The sequence below is a fragment of the Trachinotus anak genome, unplaced genomic scaffold, assembly GCF_046630095.1.
Source record: "Trachinotus anak isolate AG129_WGS33_773 ecotype Australia unplaced genomic scaffold, CSIRO_AGI_Tana_v1 ptg000003l, whole genome shotgun sequence".
In the NCBI taxonomy this organism is placed as follows: domain Eukaryota; kingdom Metazoa; phylum Chordata; class Actinopteri; order Carangiformes; family Carangidae; genus Trachinotus; species Trachinotus anak.
Window position 1 is genome coordinate 16,892,955 of NW_027273854.1, and position 20,853 is coordinate 16,913,807.

At 42.7% G+C, this 20,853-nt stretch overlaps 2 protein-coding genes across 2 annotated transcripts in view; both read left to right on the forward strand.

Annotated features, from left to right (window-relative positions):
- prkcbb (protein kinase C, beta b) overlaps positions 1–9,356 on the forward strand; it is a 99,271-nt gene extending 89,915 nt beyond the window's left edge. The window contains exon 19 of the mRNA XM_071474156.1: positions 5,153–9,356. Within this exon, the coding sequence (XP_071330257.1) occupies positions 5,153–5,308 (156 nt within the window). The 3' untranslated portion in view covers positions 5,309–9,356. The remainder of the gene's footprint in view (positions 1–5,152) is intronic.
- A 6,878-nt stretch (positions 9,357–16,234) lies between these two features.
- The window catches only part of cacng3b (calcium channel, voltage-dependent, gamma subunit 3b), a 32,436-nt gene continuing 27,817 nt past the window's right edge, over positions 16,235–20,853 (forward strand). Inside the window, exons 1-2 of the mRNA XM_071474157.1 lie at positions 16,235–16,819; positions 16,935–17,799. Of these exons, the coding sequence (XP_071330258.1) occupies positions 17,583–17,799 (217 nt within the window). The 5' untranslated portion in view covers positions 16,235–16,819; positions 16,935–17,582. The remainder of the gene's footprint in view (positions 16,820–16,934; positions 17,800–20,853) is intronic.

Sequence of the window (20,853 nt, forward strand, 5' to 3'; positions counted from 1 at the left end):
ACTCTCCGCATCCTCGGCTCACATCGGCTCGTCTACCGCTAATCCTCTCGTTACTGAAAAGAGATGGGGCGAGAGAGGGGGAGACTAAATTAAAGACTCAGAGTCATGTTTCTCTATTAAAACCACTGCCTCTGGAACACAGTGATGTGAAAAATAATTGTGTGTGTTTGCCCTGATGCGACTGTAAATTCTGAGCTTCTGATCTATACCAAGGGCCACTGATATTTATCTCATCCTCTGTCCTTTACTGCATCTCTCTCTCTCTCTTTTTTTCTCTCCATATCTCCGTCTCTCTGCCTCACAGCATTAACTGCAATTGAAGCGCGCTGAGATGGAACACATTATGAGCTGGCCTACATGGCTGCCAGCTGTGTGTGTGTCTGGGCGTGCATATGTGTGTGAGTGTGTGAATGACCTTATATGTGCATGTTTGGTAAATAACTGCGTGCACGGTCTTTGGCAGTGTACACAGTGGATTTCTGAGGTCTGATGCAAGAGTTTTTACTTGATCATAAGTTGAATGACATTTAGTTTGAGGATATATCAATCAGCAACAAAGAGTACTGACATATGAGTTCATGAAGTCCATAAGATCATAGAATATTATTTCATGATATCATCATGACAGCACATGCTGGCACACTATGCTGTATTCAAACTACACTCATAGATACCACCATGGTGAACCCACTCAGGTGATTGTAACAGACCCTTTGCAGACTGACTTGTTTTAAACACACCTGATATCATATGGCGCTGTCAAGTGCATATCATGCTAAAAGACCGAGGCTAAAGCTGCATGTCCCAGGTAAAAAGTCAGCATCCTCACAAACTAATGATCCATGTGGGAGACATCTTGTATTGCCATGTAGAACTAATCAGCCCTATAAATATGATCAGGAAAATGTACAATCAGATTGTTACTTTGTCCTAAAGTCCTGTATGTTGTTACCGTTACCAAAGGGAAACATTTTTAGGGTGAGGACTGACCAGTGTGTCTGAGGTGTAAACGTAAATCCAAAAGAGACGGGACAGAGACATCACAATACACTGAAACTCTGTTAGCATTCAACAGCACTGTGGATGTTTGCTGTGAACGGGTCTTTTGTTTGTTTTTTTCTAAGCTGTTCTTGGCCTCAGAACTAACACTCAGTCTGCTACTTTACTGTCGGCACAACAGCTGTCTATGTAGGTCATAAACTATTTAGTCGGACATGCTAACAACTGACGAGACAGATACACACTGTTAAATCCATTCTTTCCTAAAAGACTAGAAAAAAAAGACACAACCCTTCAAGCTCTTTAAATGCCAAGCATCGCTCTTACAAGTCACCCGTGAAAACCTCTTCACTATTTTGAGAAATCTGAAGCCTGACAGGCCTGCTTTGCCTTCTTACAGCTGCTAAGCTATGATTAGACAATTGCATTTTTTGAGGGTGGGGTTTATTGAACGGCCAGTTATTATTTTCTCAGGAGCGTGTGTGGGCTCGATTTACATTTCCCCAACCGCTTTGTTAGGTTTGTTAGAATCCAGTGACCTCACTTAATTGTAACATAGCCCCGCCCACCTTCAAGATGAAGACGAGTTTAATCAGCTGGATTAAAAACACCAGCATGGCTGAGCAGAGCCTTTAAAAATTACTAAACAATAAATGCAACTGAACATTATTTCTTGTTACGTAGGTTTAAGGTTTAAAGTCATGTTATCCCACACAAAAGGTTCAGGAGATCTTTTGCCATTTTACGCACATTTCAGCCATATTTGGAAACTTTTGTTATCTGATATGAAAAGTGAATTACACCACATCCGCATGAGTGTTGTAGCAGCCAGGAGTGCAGGCCTCTCTTGAGAGGAAGTACTCTAGTGGATATCATGCCCAGAACGTGAGGTGGATCTGGGCCAGCTGTGGCAGGTGTGTACCTGTGGATGGAGGGAGCTCCTCTCAGGCCGTGGGAGAGTTGCCAGAAGGTAGGAGATGCGACATTTGTTTGTGGTTTCTGTGATCTTCAAAGCTCTTCTGTCCCTTGCTCTCTCTCTCGTTGATGTTTCTGACTTCACCCCCACCTCCTTGCTCAAGTCAAACAGTAGAAACAGGAATTCTTGTGATGCACAAGCTTGCAATCGACAGTCTACCTTCAGAAGTTCGATTAAAATTATAATCAATGTCCACTTAGCCAGATTCCGCTCTTCTTTAATCCTGTCTCCTATTCTCTTCTTCTTTTGTCTTCCTCTTCCTCGTGCTGTGAGTTGGACTGTGGCTTCAGCTGTTTGTGTTTTCCAGGCGTACATGGTGTTAAGATGCTCATACTCTTGACTTTGTGAATGTATTTGGTAAATCTCTTGCTTCCCCTGCTGTCTTTTTACATTAAATATTTATGGTTGTGGATTTTCTGAGATTGCCCCTTGTGTGTATTTTTCTGTGGCCGCTTAGTGATGTGAATATTGATGTGACCAGCTTTTTGTCTATTCTTTCCTACTATCCATCTAACTATCTATCTACCTATCTATCTATCTATCGTAGCTGTTCTACTCATAGCAGATGGAGCAACAATCTGTCTAATTGAGTCTTATTAATGAGTTAATACCAATATAGGCCTACATGGTGAGTATGGTTATATATTGTCTTCACTGTCTTTTGCTGAAAAATCTGCTCCTGATCATCTGTCCCATATTTAATGATCTCATGTGCTAAGAATTTGTTTCGTATCATTCTACAAGTTTCCAGCAAATAGGATCCTCTTGCGTTAAGCACGGCTCAAAATATGCTTCAAGATGTAGGAAGGTAAAACAAAAAAAGGGTGAAAATGCAATAGCCCTAATTTTTTTTACCTTTTCAAACACTGATCTTTTTTGTCAATTTATAATAATAACTCAGAAGAGAGTAGTGAGAAGAGAGAGCAAAGCCCAGAGAGTCCTTGGGCTTTACAGATCTGCCTGCATGGGTGTGTCCACCACTGCTTGCTCTATCACTCCCAGTTTACTCTACAGCGCACTGCACTTACCCTCAACCACTTTATTCAAGTGTTCAGTTTATGGAAGTTTAAGTTGTGCTAACACCTCCACAATGTAATGTGTCACACGAAATTTATACAAAAATGATCAGTTATGATGCAAAATGATGATGATTGGTAAGTGTCCCAAATCTAAATAAAATGCTGACTAAACTAAATGTGGTGCAGTGAATCTATGAGCAAGGGACACAGCCCTCAAAACAGAGCACATAAATTAAAAACCATGTAGATGAGCAGAGCAGGTGAAACAGCAGACTGATATTTACAATAAACTGTGTAACTGTCTTGATTAATATGTAACTATTTCCTCTTATGTTTCTGATAGAGCACCTGTTATTGGTGCATCTTAAAGTAAACAAGTGTGAGTGTGTGTGTGTGTGTGTGTGTGTGTGTGTGTGTGTGTGTGTGTGTGTGTGTGTGTGTGTTCTGAGGACATCCTACAGGCCATGTATGGCATATATGACTGTGTGTGTGTGTGTGTGTGTGTGTGTGTGTGTGTGTGTGTGTGTGTGTGTGTGTGTATGTGTTGGAATACCATCCTCCCTTTGGTGTTTGCTCTTACACACAGAGCCTTACAGTATGCGTGCTTATAGCATGGGTACCCAATAAGATTCAAATCCCCTCTGAATGTGTCAATGTCAGAGTGTTTGTGTTTGTGTGTGTGTGTGTGTTAATACAATGGTAGCCTCTCCATTTTACTGCGTCTAACTTGCCCCTCCCCCACTTGCTAACATACACTCCTCCATCTTTAACACCCGGTTCGCTCTTTCGCTCCTTTCCTCTATCTATACACCAACTGAGCCAAGCAGTGCATTAATAATGCTCTGCCCTAGAGAAACCCTCCACTAGCACACACAGACACACACAGTTGTGTCTCCATGACTTCAGAGGACATTACATTGACTTAACATTCATTTCCTGGAGACTTACTGTAACCATAACCATGACTACCACTTACCTAACCCCTACCCTAACCTTAACCTAACTTTTAAACATATCTTCACCTTAAAATGTAATGATTTATAGTATGGGGACTTGCTCTTGTCCCCATAAGGAAGTCCCCATGATGTGCCTTTGTAAACAGATTTAAGTCCCTACGACATGAGTAATACCTGGACCACAGAGAGAGAGAGAGAGAGAGAGAGAGCGAGAGAGAGAAAGAGTCACAGTTGTTGTTTTCCTGTACTCCAGTCCCTCGTGACTGTCTCTTTCCTCTCTTCGTTTACAGTATGTCACTCAGTGTCTTTATCTCATTGCGCTCTTAGTGTTGATTCTCCTCCTCACTTCCCTTACTTACTTTCCCACTGTACATAGATACTTATTTAGATACTGTTGTCACTAACTCTCCCTCCCTGTCTCTTCATTCCCATCTACGTTCGTTTATGTCCATCATTCTCTTTTCCTCATTTGCCATTATTTCTGCAGGTATTACTTCTAGCATGTTAACATTAGCAAATCATTATGACATGAAGTTTGAAACTTCTACAAATAGCGTAAACTAAGGAGACCATTGCAGCAAACACAGGGCAAGGAGAATGCACTGTGTTTGCTCCTATTATTTTCTGTGTAAACCCACGGACCAGCACAGGCAGACTTAATATACACAACTGTCCTATTATTCAAAGTTGGAACTCCAGCTTCCAGATTCAGCAGGTCCAGGCTACTGCACCATCTTCTCTTGTCAGGTGAAAAGGTGAAAAGTCACAGTGGAAAAGGCTGATCGTTGAGCTATGAAGTCCAGATTTCTGCAACTCACACCTCCTTATGGAGATAATATAAAAACAGGCTTTCACTGGTGAGACTTAGCTGGAGAGATTGGACACTCAGGTGAGAAGTAAAGGGACTCAACAAAAAAAAGAGAGATCAAAGAGAAATCCAAGTGGCCCAAAATTGATATCAACTCCTTAAAAGCCAGTTTCATTGAAGGAATAGTTTGACATTTTGGAAAATACACTTTTTACTCTCCTGCCATTAGCCCAAGTTAAGATGAGCTGTCAGAAAGTAAACTATGAGATATTTAACAGTAATGCTTTCTCTTCTCTTCCTGTTCAATCCATTCCATAATTCTCAAATCATTTCTCTACTATCCTCCCTCCCATTGTACCCTCTGTCCCTCAAAATCTCTAAACTCCACCTGCAGAGGAACCGTCGGGACACCTGCAACTTCGACAAGGAGTTTACCAAGATGCCCGTGGACTTGACGCCAACAGACAAGCTTGTCATCATGAACCTGGACCAGGACGATTTCCTCGGCTTCTCCTACACCAACCCTGAATATGTGGCCCCTGCAAACTAACACGTACTGGATCTCACTGATGGACTGGCAGAAAAGCAGGTTTCAGAGCAGATAGGAAAGACTAACTAACACTAAAATTAACAAAACATTTTGTATGTGTTCACTAAATGTCTGAATTCCTCTTAGGCCACATTGGGGTTTGTCCAATACTTCAGCACAAGAAAGGTATCACAACACTAAAATTGCACAAAACATGGGATACCAAAGATTTTGAAGTATTGTTGTCAAACATGATAGATTCCATATGGCTCTGACTTTCTTGCCCTTTTATTCAGTTAGCTGCATTGTTTATAGCACTGGCCTGCTGAAATCCTACAACTAACCTTTTACGATTCTCAATACTCTTAAGTGACGTTTTGTCATATGTTCTCACAGTCCTGTCTCCTAAAAATTAGCACTTAGGTTTTGTAGGAAACATAATCACTGGCTGGATTATGTTCAGAGTCAATGTTTTTGGTCTTTTTTCTTTGTGAATGAATGAGGCGCTACATTTATTAACATCAGCAGAGCCACCAGGAGATGCACGTGACTGTCACAGAGACCAGTGCTCACATCCACAGACCCGTCAGAGGTTTGGTTTAGGCAACAAATCCACTGAACCAAAGTGCCTGGACATATTTGGAAAAATTTTGGTCACTACAATGACATCACCTGTTTTGGCGAAAAACAAATAGGTTGCCTGTGAACACTTTACTGAGATGTTTAGTATCAACATATTTAACTTCATAACTTGTCATAACTTGCCAAATATGTAAATTAACAACATATCCTTGTCACATTAACAGAAATGCAATTGTATTCCCTACAGTTGAATTTGCTGTTGCAGTTTAGTTGTATATAAACAGAATTTCCAGGGGACAGGGTTGGTTCTGTGGTGTTTCGTCTAGTTTAATTGCATTTTCATGAATCCCATAAGGAAAGTAATGAAACAATGAGATGTATGGCAGAAACAAATCTGAATAGATACAAGCTGCACTCTCAGTCCCAGGGGTGTGAGATGCCTTGTGCAATTGAAAAGGATGCTATTGAGGAATGATGGTGAAAGGATCATGGTCCAAATATGCAGAGTCCTTTTTTTTAGGACATAGGAAACTAGGAGTGCAAAACAAACGTAACGTAACGTGCACACTGGATTTTTAGATCCTGTGTGTGCTACATTGAAAAATGCTTTATTTTTGTTAGCATGTTGTGATGTTAGCTGTTTGCTATATTCTAATCTTGTTACTGCCATGACTTTGTAAAACTGTATAGGAGTATAATAATTTCCTGAAGCTAAAGCTTCTGCATCTGCAACTGTAGTATCTGTATATATAATGCAGCCCTTTTTGTGATGAAAACAGATTCATGAGTGTGCAGGCTTAACATGCACCAGTATGAGGAGCACTGCCTACCAGTTAATTTTGTGTGTCTTGACCATTGTTGCCTGTTTCAACCAGCCTCTTCACTGTCATGAGTTGCACTGTGGAAGCGCTGACACACTCTCAGACTGAGCATCTCACACTGGGCCATCACAGAGGAATATGCCTAATGAGCAAACTTCACAGGCTGTCAAACCTTTTTCGTCCTTCTTTTTCTTCTTCTGGCTCTTGCCTTCTTCCCCCATCCCACTGTTGTCTCTTCTTTTAATTTTTTGTTTTGGCTCTAATCCGTGCTTCTGACAAGGCCTCACTGGGAGCCTAGTATAGCGTTGTGTCACAGGGTTGGCAATGCAGTCACCAGTGGAGCGTACACACATACACACATGCGGATGTGAGGACCTGCCCCCACATGAGCGATTTCACAAACGGCAATAATAAGAACAGCAATGCTGCTTTTCTCGATTCTTTATTTTGCACGTCCTTCCCTTAATCCATGTGTATTAGTGCTGTGTTTATGTGCATAGAGATATGTGCATGTACTGACAAATGTCCATATGTGTGTGTGTGTGTGTGTGTGTGTGTGTGTGTGTGTGTGTGTGTGTATGTGTGGTTTAAGGCTTCGTTGGATAAAGCCAATTATTTCAAATTCAGCTCAAACTCAGCAAATCTGCCTTCCAGCTCCAAACCACATTACATTGGCTATAATGCCAACTAGCTCCGTGTACTGTATACACACACACACACACGCACACACACACGCACACACACACACAGCAATACAGTCCAATCTAAGACAGAGGGTTGGAATTATTAGGTGAAGCGTAACAAGGCGGACAATGACTGTGAAACGTTCGCTCCTGGAGGCACACAAGACATATACTGTAGGTCCATTACACAGGCCTCGAGTTTTTCTTCTCTAAACTGCACAAACAGTACCCTCATGCATACTATATGAAGTACATATGCATATACTGTACATATTTATAGTTAAGGACACACAAACGCACAGAACAGAAAAGAACTCTTTCAACTTTTGGGACATTAACTGAATCTGACTCTGCAGTCCTGTATTTTCTTTTTTTTTCATTAGATATTATATAATGTAAAATTCATGTAAAATATATGAAGTATAATTTGTGGTGGCCTTGTCAGGCACAGAAATGTATATTGTTCCGGTCAAGGGTGTAAATATCTCCTAATGTTAATCAAACTTACTCTTGACATCTGCTGTTGAGAATCATAGACCCTGAAGCATTTAATAGCACTTGACAGCTGTGTCCACCTGTGTGTGTGTGTGTGTGTGTGTGTGTGTGTGTGTGTGTGTGTGTGTGTGTGTGTGTGTGTGTGTGTGACTGACTGAATGAATGAGTGCATAACTATACATGCATGTGCTCAATTTAACATATGTTAAGTACTGTACAAATAAATATAGGTCTTTCTTTAAATCTTATAAGAAACCTCTCTATTCTGGCAAAGACAGACGCGAACAGCCTCCATTCACAGCTGACCAAACAGCACTAACATGAAATAAAAGGTGACACGCATCAACAGTAACACACAAACAAAGTATTTGCTTTTTTCCATACTCAGTGTTTTAAGAGCCTAATCATAACATAATCATCAGCCAGTAGATATGGTTATGTTTGGTGTTTAAAATTCCAGATCAGGACTATAAGGAATTATACTATGCATGCATGTGATGATCTCTCTCTCTCTCTTTCATATCTTTTTCCATATGATATGGCTTTATCCTATATTAAGTGTTGATTGATGGACTGGTGTGTGATAATTACTCCAATAGATATTAATAGGGTTTATGATAAAAGTATGTCATGTCATTGTTACCTATTTATGAAATATTATACAAGGGCCATGTTGTGCTTCATTTGTACAAATATAAATATTTTTCAAGTCCATAGGGGTAAGAGTCTTCCATTTCCATATTTGCATTTATACTCAGATAAAATGATGTGTTTAGCGGTAATGGTTATATATGTGAGTTCAGCTATAATGATTAAAAAAATACCTGTTAAACCCTCCGCCATTCATACATTTTATAGGTTCTGCAGGGTGGAACATTTTGGCCTAGAAGTGAACCAACTCTTCAACAGTGTCCTTCTTTCTTCCCTCCTTTCTTTCCAGCCGATCTTTTCTTTGATCTTGCTTTTCCATCTGTCATTTTATTTTTTTCTTCTGACCTTTCCCTCTCCTTCCTCCTCTCCCACTCAGCTTCCTCATTGTCTTTTTCTTTCCTCATTTTCTTTCCACTTGACCTTTACCCCACCTCAAAAGGCTTTTTTTCTCTTCTCTTCTCCTTTTTTCCCCTATTTATTTTGTCCATTTTTTTCTTCTTTATTAGACATAATTTTTCCACTTGCTTGTTTTTACTTCTCTTATTTCCTTTTCTTTCTACTCCTTCCTTGATCATTCTACTTGACACTAAATTTGAAACCTGATGAGCTGTTACTCTAATACAATTGAACATTTGTTGGCTGCCTTGAATTTATTTCTGCTTTAATTTCAGCCAGGCTTACATGTGAAACATCAGGTAGTTTATCAATAATCAGAAGATAATTTACAGTTTTTGCAAAAAGAAGAGTAAGAATGTGTTTTGTGAGATAGTTTATGAATAAGAAAATGTGTATTGTGATGTTTTCAGTTGTAGAATAATAAATCATGTTGAAAGATCACATACTGCCTCATTTCCATTCAAATGTTGCTTTTGAACTGATGAATCTGGGAAAAATTACTGCTACAACTTTTATTTATATTCAAGCAGTTAGGGAGAAAATGATTACACCAGCCCAACCAGCACTATACTCTACATCTGGCAGGTGGGAGGCATAAGAATTTAGTTTGTGTGGAACAGTCCATTTTAATTAAATGTAGTGATGTGTAAATCTCCACTTAGTAAACACTTACATTATAGCAAAGATAAGTTAACCAGTTCCTGTTCCATTTTTTGTTTAACTTTAAGCCAACTTTCGTAGAGATAATGTTTAAATCTTCAAATGTTGAGTTCTAAAAAAATGACATTATCAAACCACAATAATTTTGGGTGGACATTTGTCAAGAGAGTTTTCTTTCAGGGCCTGTTTGTAGGTAGCCTGTTTATTAGACATAGTAAATCTGCATGTGTGCAACTTGCGGGAACAGAAATTAATGAGGTTCCTGTTAATGATGTGTTCTACACTGGACAGATGTGACAGTCAATGCAGTGTGAATCTTTATTATTATGCATGTTTTTCAATTGGCAGGTCGCCATCACTCTTATGCTTTACATTCACACACACACACACACAGACACACACACACACACCTCTATGTGTACATCCCACATGGGCATGCTTGGCTTCATGTGCCTCTGTGATAATAACAATAATAATCAGACTTCTCATAATGACACCATCAATATTATCTTCTGCCACAGAGAGGGGTGTTGGAGGGAAAGACAGAGTGAGATGAAATTTAAACCAAATATGAGGATAGAAAAACAAAGAGAAAGACATATGATAGGAAAAGATAGGAACACAGCAGGTTGCTAATATACTACTCCCTTGCCTGCACACTTGACATATACACGTAGTACCGCAGAATAACACACTGACACACATTCATTCCATATGAAAACACGGAGAACTGTGCAAATACAAATATTATGTGCAGTCCTGCCAAACAGTTATCTTCCCTGAAGACAATGGCATTTTCCAAATAAACAGAAGTCACACACTTACGCAAACAGCTTGGAAGCTAGACAGTGTGTGTGTGTGTGTGTGCGTGCGTGTGTGTGTGTGTGTGTGTGCGTGTGAGCATGCATGCATGTGTGTTGTCTATAAATGTACCTGGAAAAAAAGGGGCGTCATTACTCTTTCTCATATCCTGCTGTTGGAGTTGATGAGAATAACTTCATTGGTTGATCAATATTGAAGCTGCTCCCCAAAATGCAAACATTTATCAGTCACATCAATGTACACTTGTACTTGGAGTCTGGGCTTGTGCCCAGTTTTCTGAAATTGGAGGTTCTGCTCAAGTTCAAACAACAACTCAATTTACCTCTGACTGCTTGACAGTCTCAGGTTTTAGCAGTAATGTAATGCATCCACAAATCATAGCCAGCTACTGGCCACATAATGCTAAGTGGCAGATTGACAATTTGCTAATCCCTGCACCCTAACTGTTCTATGCCCGTCAAGATTTCCATTCTGACTCATATGTTGTTTAAAGTGATAGCAGCGGCAGATTTATGACTCAAAATTAGAGGACGAGTTATAATTTGAATTAAAGAAATAGTTAGAATTAGAGAAAGAGTAACTGATGGCTGTTTCTTGCAGAAGTTTATCAGGGTTAGCTAGCTGGCTAATTGAGCTAACATTAGCATCTTGTGTTGGTTGAAAACTTCATTTTACAGACAAGTACCCTGCAAAAGTAAAGGGTCCTAAATATGGACTTGATGGCTGCACACATGACAATTGTGCTAAAAGTCAGAGGCTAAAGCTCAGTGTTACATATGGTCGCTATAGTGTAAACTCCCCCAAATTAAATACAGAGCAGGAAACAGCTGGCAACTTTAGCTAACTCTCTGATAGCAGGGTCATCTTCTACACGGTGGAGAAATACCAAGTAACAAAATATTGTAATATGAAACGGTCCATGGCCTTGAAAGTAATGTTGGGTTAATGCTTGTTAGTCAAACATGCAAATTATTAATCAGATAAACACACTATTTAACCCATTCCTTTTTGCTCCCGAGTTTTTGGTTTTGGAAAAAAAATACAGCACTGTGCACACTCCTTCAGTGCAGAGCACCGCTCTTACCACAGCCCCATGCACGCCACGTCGGCATGGGGAGAAATCGAAAGCTTTACAGGCCTGACATGCCTGGTTACAGTTGCTAAGCTGTAAATGGATCATCGCTGTCCAGGGGTGGGGTTTAGTGAACAGTTAGTTAGATGTCTTATCAGTCGTTACCATGTTTGTGGGGCATCATGCTGATTATCTGGTAAACTAGCTAGCACAGATGCTAGCTGCAGTTGCAGATGAAAAAAAAAAGGATGAAGGGAAGAGTGCGGCTGAAGTGAACGACAGCAGGGCACTGCAGCACACTGGAGAGAGAGATGAAAAGGGGAAACTGACAAAAGAAATAGAATCTCTTATTTATTTCATTCAGTGGATCTTAAAAATGCTCAAGAGGGGAGCATGACGGAGGAGCTTATTGGATTTATTTCACACTATCTTTCTTTCTTGCTCACTTTCTCTCTTTACTCTCTCCCTCTCTCTCTCTCAGCCCTACACACATTTTCATTAGGCAAACATATTAGACACACTTTCACACCATCAGACTTGTGCCTTCACAATTAAGATACATCTCTTTCTCTGTCCCCCCCTTCATTCACTCTCTACATTCTCTCCCTCTTAATCAATCACTCTTGCTGTCAGTCAAACACACACACACACACAGCAAACACCCTTACACACATTTTCATTATGCATGCGTATTAGAGACACTTCCACATGATCACTGACCTCATGTCTCCCTCAGTGTCCTCTTGTATACTTTACAGCTATACAAACAGATTACTTCATTACTTCACTACTACTGTTTCGACCATACACGGAGATCACACCTGCACTCCGTCCATCTTCATTTGTCTGCTCTTCCAACTACAGATGAGCAATCACAGAACAAAGACCTCGGTAGCTAGCATGAGTACAGCCGACCACCGTTCCTGAAAGAGCGCCACCTACAGAAGTTTAAGTGTTGACAAAACTTTTTTAAAAATTATTTTGGAATTTAATCCCAGCCAGAAATAATCTGTTTTCTGTTGCCAAATGAGACAACACTCATCTAAACAATTCTCCCTTCCAACAAATACACACACACACACTTCAAAGACCATTTCCCGGGGCTGTGTGTGTGGACATCTAAGTCATAAATCACAGTTTTGACATATTAGCATCACGCCAGAGTCATGCCACATCACCATATGTCCTCTCTCTGCCCTAGAGTCATTCCCATCTGGTAAAGCACACACAAACGCTAGAAACAAACATACACACAGATTCACACACATACACATCCATACTGGGCACAGGCAAATAAATGCATTGGAATATGCACATATGCATTGTGATCCTGCATGGATAAAGACACTAAAAAAAAGCTCATAAAAGACATAAATGCACCTTAGTTGGCTTTTAATACAGAACTGATTGGTGTGTTTCTCAGAATACATATATACATAGATACATTTTTAGCATTAAATACACATGTTGATGTGTGCGTCTATCTGCCCTCATCCACTTTGCTCTCTTCGCAGTATATTTGTGTTGTCAGTCAGCTTGCGCCTCCCCCTCCTCTCTCTTCCTCCAAATAGTTTATCTTTCACTCTATAATTTCTCTGTGGTTTTCAGTTTCCCCTAACTTCTTCCTCTTGTCTTGCCTCCACTCCTCCTCCACCCAGTCTCTGAGCACTGTCCAGAGGCATGAGAAGGTTCCAGCTCACTGAGCAGAAACCCTGCAGTCCTCCTCCTCCTCTCTTCAAGAACCACCCCCATCTCTCTCTCCTCTTCCTCCTGTTGTACTGCCAATAACTGAGAGAGGAGAGGAGAGGAGAGGCAAAGAGAACGAGAAAAGGGCAAACGCAAGACACTTTAATGATTTAAAACTGCATTTCCCATGATGCTTTTTTCCACAGGGATCATTGACCCCTCTCCACTCCTGCTGCCTAGCAACACAAGGGCCATAAGCCAAACGGTAATCAGCGTTTTGATAGACGTTAATGCTGTATCTTTCTGAGTTGCTGTCAGCAGCTTAAACTACACCTCCCGTCAAAGAGAGAGAAAGAAATCAGCGTTACAGAGATGAAAGTGCTGGGAGATTAATGGACATGACGTTCAGTCAAACCTGCATCACCTATTGACAAGAAATTTAACAGCAATGTCAACATATTGTTGTCCACCATCTACAGGCAAGAAAAGTCATAGCTGCTGCAGTTTTCACACTTCTGCCACCTACAGGCAACAAGTGTTGGTACCAACTACTGTGAGTGTCACATCCTGAGTGTTAACACAGAATGCATTAGTTTTTTTAATCGACATATTGAGAAAGCATTTTAATGAGCTACCAAGTTGCAAAATGTTCACATTTCACTTTTTTTCAGCTTTCGGCAGCAAAAGCACAACTGATGCTGCTTGATGGGCGGCGCTCGAAGTTTGTTGGTTGACCTGTGGGTCATCCAGACACATTGGTTCAGACTAATATCCATGAAGAAGAGGAATGAATTCCCAGAAAAGTAAAGGCTTCACCAAGGTACAAAAGTTTTATTACAGCTACATGATTACAAACAAAAACATAATCTCTCCAACTACCGGATGGATTGCTGTGTAATTTGTATCAGACATTCCTGGTTCCCAACAGAGATGCAGGTAGTGATTATGTTTTCCATAAGAACATATTTGGCAACACATGATTCACTGCCTTGCTTTTCCTTTCTCCCATCACTCTCTCTTCCTTCCCTTCTACTCCATCCTTTCCTCTCTTCTCTCCTTCTCCTCTTCCCCCTTTTCACCACATCCTTCTTTCATCTTCTCTGTCTTCTTCCTTCTGTCCTTTTCTCATTTGTTGCCTCCATCAAAGCCTCTACCCTCTGACTTTCCCACTCCTCATCCTTTCCTTTCTTATCTCTACACTCTTCTACTTTCTCTCCTACCACAGTCACTCTCACCTTTTCCTTCCCTTTTTTCCTCCCTCCTCTCCTTATGTGCTGTCACTCCTCCTCCCTCCTTTCTCCGGCTTCCCTCCTGTCTCTCACCAGAGGTGAAATGCTGTACTTCTCTTCCTGAAGTCATTTCTATGTTAATGAGTCTCCTTGTGAGATAACGCAGGCTGCAAGGGCCTCGGACACACACACACACACACACACACACACACACACACAGGCAGAGCGAGTAAGTGGGGTGATAAGACCTGTCACTACTCTCTCTGTTGATCTGTTCATGCATTTATTTATCTGTAATCCTTCTCTTCACTTTTTTTCTCTGTTTGTTTTTGATGACTTTAATCCCTATGTTTCTTCCTATCTTTATTTCATAGTAAGTACAACAACTACCAATTCTATTAGCTAAAGGGCCAGTTAGTCAGCTCATCAGTCACTTAGTTAGATAGTTGTGGCACTTTATCACTGACCATATTGATGCCAACGTCCTAAAATGTCGTAAGTAAAGTAAATATCATTTATCTGTCTTTTGCCACCTTGACAGACATGCGCAGAAGTAAAGACAGAGAGAGAGAAAGACATGCATCTTTCTTGTACATGTGCACAAGTGTGTGTGTGTGTGTATGTGTGTGTGTGTTGAATCACACACAAGCATGCTACCAGTATGGTAAGGAATGGGGGAAGTCCTGTCATCCTTTCATCCTATCATTTTCATTGGCCTCCAGTGCGGAAGACGGGCCTCAATTAATTGCTGTTTAAAAAGGCAATACAAGGAGCTTTAAGACAGCCAGATCCGTTCAGCTGCCTGTGACACACACACACACACACACACACACACACACACCTCACCAAGACATTTACACATGTTCATGTGTGCACAGATTTGCACATAAAGGAGATACGTGAACATAGACATAAACACCTACAAATGCCCAGCCTACAGCGGCCTGCACACACACACACACTTGTGCACATGCACACACACACCTACTCCGGTGTGTTAAGTGAACTGTGAAGCTCAGACCGCCTTGTGTGGACGCCTCGCTGGAGTGGGATCATTAAAAACGGTCCGTGGCTCTTTAAGTGTCGTCTCTGCTCCTCTCCCGGGCGCGATTTTTCATGCATCGCTTGCCAACCGCCCCCCCCCCCTTTACACACACACTAACTCATCAGTGCGGCGCAGGGGCCGCTGGAGCAGCGAACAAGGGGGAAAATAACGCGACGCTTCGCATCAGGACCAAGGACAGCACCTCTTAGCGCCCGGCGCATTCAGCACCATGGACAGCTCTACAGACGCGGCACAAACCCCTGACGCGACAGCGGCAAGAGACGCGGCAGAGCTCTGCATAAAAAAGAAGCTGCATTTAAGACATGAGCAGCGTGTTTTTGAGCAAATCTGATCAACTTCACTGTTTTTGTAACACCTTTGTGTAGATGTGGTCCAACAGCCTCTCTAATTACAGTCAGTTTATGACTTTGACTGTTGCTCCACTGCTTGAAGACCTGCTCAGCAGCATACTGCGCTCTGCCGCTGGTGCCTGACTACATAAACACAAAGAGGGGTCTCTGATCATTTTCCTATGAAGAAGTCCTCATTTTACTAAAACTCACAATGCTCTCCTCTCTGGACCGGAGCCTCTCACGCTTTATACTGACGGCGTTGAGGCGATGGGCGGGACATACGGCAGTGACGATGCGTGATTGGCTCTTGAAGGGCGCCGTCACCCACGAACCCAATCCGAGCCGAGCGGCGCGGCCCCGGGCGGAGTTTGAGGAGACGCGCGGTTAGTTTTAGTTTGTGTTGGTTGGACCGAGCGGAGGAGGAGGAGGAAGACGACGAGGAGGAGGAGGACTAAGGAGAAGGAGGAGGCGACGGCTGTCATCTTTTTGCATTTGCACCAACGGGCACGTTTCTTGGGAGCGAACCCAGGCGGGTGTGACTGTCCTACGGGTACATCAGCGGGCGTCTTATTGGCCGGTCTGTCCCGGCTGTGGTTGAACTTCGGCGGTGAAAGAGAGCGAAGACGGCTGCTGTGAAGGAGAAAATTAATTAACCCCGTCATTTTGGTGCCTAATTTAAATACTGGCGCGTCTCCCCACTGCAGATAATCGATGGTAAAAATTGAGTTGTTGTTTTTTTTTTTTTTTTTCCTTTTTTCATTAGTGGCTGAGTGTTTGGTCGAATCTCCTGAAGCCTGAACTCTGGACATCGAGGAGGAAGAGAAAACATGTCAGTGAGTCAACAGCTGGAGTGGATAACACACGACGGATCTCGGTTAGCGGCCACTTTCTCTTCATAGCTGACGTATGGGCTTTATTCATCCGTCCATCCATTTAGTAATTCAACAAGAAACCGAACGACAAGGGGGAAAGCATAAACCCACTGCGCCGCCTCACATCTCGGCGAGGAGATCATTCACCGGCCCAGAGATCCAGCGGTGAGTTAAGGGCGAGGGCTAAACAATTCAGTTTTTATCCTCTCTCTTGACATATGCTGCGTGGTTACACCAGCAAAGACAACAGCCTGACAGCCTTTTTGGTGTTGTTTTAAAGATGGAGTCTTCCCACGCAGACCTCTGCTGCTAACAGATTAATAAAGGAGCTGTTTTGGAAGAGCAGAAGTTAAGAAGACAGGAGGGGAGGAAGGAAGGAAGGAAGGAAGGAAGGGAAGAGGAGAGGGGGGAAACGGAGCAAAGAAGAAGACGAGGAGGGAGAAGAGAAGATCAGCAGCTCGCCCTGCTTCACCCCGGGATGATGAACGGGATGAACGGAAGGAGGGAAGGAGAAGAGGCGGAATGTGGTGCCCTCCGCGCTGACTGACTGAGGGCAGTGTAGTCGGGGACAACCGGTGGTCGTTAAACCCCCCGGTGTGTGTGTGTGTGTGTGTGTGTGTGTGTGTGTGTGAGGGTGGTGGTGAACACCGGTCTTTGATGCGCGAGAAAGTGACGTGCCGCCCTCCCACCTTCCCGCCCTTTGCCACGGCGGCCAAGTGTTTCAGCTCTCCCTCCACCACCTTTCACCTCGGCTGTTTCTGTTGTTTCTATTGTTATTAGTCTGTTGTCCGAGCGCCCCTCACCCCGACTCCAAATCTCGCGGGATATAAAGGAAATAAAAGGCTGAATCTAAAAGAGGAGAAGAGGAAAGAGAGGAGGAGGAGAGGAGAGAGGAGGAGAGAGACCGGGACCAACAGGAGCCGCCTGTATGAAGATGCTGATGTGTGACCGCGGCGTCCAGATGCTGGTGACGACGGTGGGCGCGTTCGCCGCCTTCAGCCTCATGACCATCGCCGTGGGCACCGACTACTGGCTGTACTCGCGCGGGGTCTGCCGCGTGAAGAGCAGCGGCGACAACGACACGAGCCGCAAGAACGAGGAGGTGATGACGCACTCCGGCCTGTGGCGGACCTGCTGTCTGGAGGGTACGTGATCAGTCTGAGCGACCGGCCCCTGTCTGCCTGTCTGTCTGCCTGTCTCTCTCTCTCACAGCTGTATCTCTGTGTGTGTCTCTCTCTCTCTCACAGCTGTATCTCTGTGTGTGTCTCTCTCTCTCTCACAGCTGTATCTCTGTGTGTGTCTCTCTCTCACAGCTGTATCTCTATGTCTCTCTCTCTCTCTCACAGCTGTATCTCTGTGTGTCTCTCTCTCTCTCTCACAGCTGTATCTCTGTGTCTCTCTCTCTCTCAGCTGTATCTCTATGTCTCTCTCTCTCTCACAGCTGTATCTCTATGTCTCTCTCTCACACAGCTGTATCTCTGTGTGTGTCTCTCTCTCTCTCACAGCTGTATCTCTGTGTCTCTCTCTCTCACAGCTGTATCTCTGTCTCTCTCTCTCTCTCACACACAGCTGTATCTCTGTCTCTCTCTCTCTCTCTCAGCTGTATCTCTGTGTCTCTCTCTCTCTCTCTCTCACAGCTGTATCTCTGTGTCTCTCTCTCACAGCTGTATCTCTGTGTCTCTGTCTCTCTCTTACAGCTGTATCTCTGTGTCTCTCTGTCTCTCTCTCTCTCTCACAGCTGTATCTCTGTCTCTCACAAACAGCTGTATCTCTGTGTCTCTCTGTCTCTCTCTCTCTCTCTCTCTCAGCTGTATCTCTGTGTCTCTCTCACAGCTGTATCTCTGTGTCTCTCTCTCTCACAGCTGTATCTCTGTGTCTCTCTCTCTCACAGCTGTCTCTCTCTCTCTCTCAGCTGTATCTCTGTGTCTCTCTCACAGCTGTATCTCTGTGTCTCTCTCTCTCACAGCTGTATCTCTGTGTCTCTCTCTCTCACAGCTGTCTCTCTCTCTCTCTCAGCTGTATCTCTGTGTCTCTCTCACAGCTGTATCTCTGTGTCTCTCTCTCTCTCAGCTGTATCTCTGTGTCTCTCTCACAGCTGTATCTCTGTGTCTCTCTCTCTCACAGCTGTATCTCTGTGTCTCTCTTGCAGCTGTATCTCTGTGTCTCTCTTGCAGCTGTATCTCTGTCTCTCTCTCTCTCTCTCACAGCTGTATCTCTGTGTCTCTCTCACAGCTGTATCTCTGCCTCTATATGGGTGTGTGTGTGTGTGTGTGTGTGTGCGCACAAACATGTCTCTCTATATATGATTGTGTAGCTGTCTGTCCTTCTCTGAGTTTTCCCAGTGTGTGTACATGTCCATGTGTGTTAGTCTTTCTCTGTCCCTGCCTCTCCACAAACACACACACACACACACACACACCCTGTCTCTCCCACTGTGTGCCTCTATCTATCTAGCTTTGCTGTGCCCACCGTGTGTGTGTGTGTGTGTGTGTGTGAGAGAGAGACAGTATCCCATAATCCCTGTAACTCACTTCTTAAGAAGTTGTCCTTTCCTGAGTTCAGTTTCACGTCCCTGCCTCAGCCACAGAATAGAATAAAATTGTGTTGTGCTCTTGTTTTGTTGTCACCATGCTGCAAAGCTCAAGGTACAAATAAAGCACTAACAGGCACAAACAGAGACAGCTGGCAGTGTTATTAGCCAGGAAGCTGCACCACTAACAAGTATCTGGATCTGCACACTCTTGCTGGGACTCTTGCACAGAGTATTGTCAGGATTTTTTTCTTTTGAGGCCATCTTGTCATCTCCTTGTTGGTAGCCAGAGAATACAAAAGTGAGCAGAGTAGCGTAAACTGTGTGGCGTTCGGATCAGGCGTCCATTTGACCACCACCACAGATGAGAGAGACCTGTCGATTTATACAAACACTCTCAAATCACACACTGATTTAACTCATAATTCTGATAACAGACTGAGTTTAAGATGCACAGTGGCCATTGAGGATATTGAGAAGAATGTGTTGTGGGAAAACATGTTGACTTTGTATTTCCGGAGAGAAAGTTGGGTCTCTTTTTTTGTCACTTAAACCAGAATAGCCTACAGTGAGCTCCACTTACCAGAGATGCAGTTTCATCTGTAAGAATGTATCATTAGTGCCAAGTGTGTAGCTACTGCTGCCAATCAGAAGTATATTAATATCATTTCAGTAGTGAACACAGCAGTGCAATCAAGTATACTTAATTAAAGCCCAAAGGTTAACTCTAACTCCAATGGCACTTGGCTTTAGAGACATATCTTCTGTCTGTAGCTCCTTGACTACTCACCCATTCATGTTGCAAGCTCATGTTTTGTGGCTGTCTGATGAACTTCAAAAACTTAAATCATATTGGAGGAGAAGTATGATTGAAAGATATGGATTAGATAACAAAATTTGGTTGCACAGGTTTCAACATGTAGGTTGATGCCGGCAGATTGAAGACAGACCAAGAGTATGGTAGAAGGGGCATGGATAACTGAATATGATAACTGAAGCAGACAGACAAAATACATAAGATAGGTAAGATTAGATAGATTAAAGAGGTAAAGTGGCTTTCACTTCAGTGTGAAAGTAGTTAAAGCATAGCTTGATGTTGATGTGGCTCCAAACTATGACAAAGCAAGTAAAAGCACTGATACCCAAAGAGAAAACAAAGTGATCATATGATGAGAAAGGGATTGCTAGATGTGTTAGTGGGGCAACTTGGTGGCTGGGACTTTGAGGTTGCAACATCTTGTGTCATGGGTGTTTATGTGTGTGTTTGTGTGTGGATCATAGATTTGAGTCCAGGCTTTGACCTTGGCTGCATGCCATCATCTGTCTCTTTCCACCTTTCCTGTTGCCTTCCCCGTGGAATCTCAAATGAAGCTGAGATGTTGTAACACTATTTTAAAATGTGGCTTTTGACGTCAGCACAAGCTCAAATCACTTGTCTTCATTGTGTTCCAGTCAAATCCAGTGGAAACCTTCAGCAGTTTTTCTAAACATGGCTCTAAGAAGGCATCTGTTTGTTGATATTTAGCCATACTTCTACTATAAGTGTTACAAATTGCGTGGTAGCAGTATCCTGCTGACACTGTGAACAACCAAGTATGTTCACTGCAACATGTCTCAAGCAATGCAACATCTGTGGTTTGCAAGGGAAACTGAAAGGTGTGAATTTGTA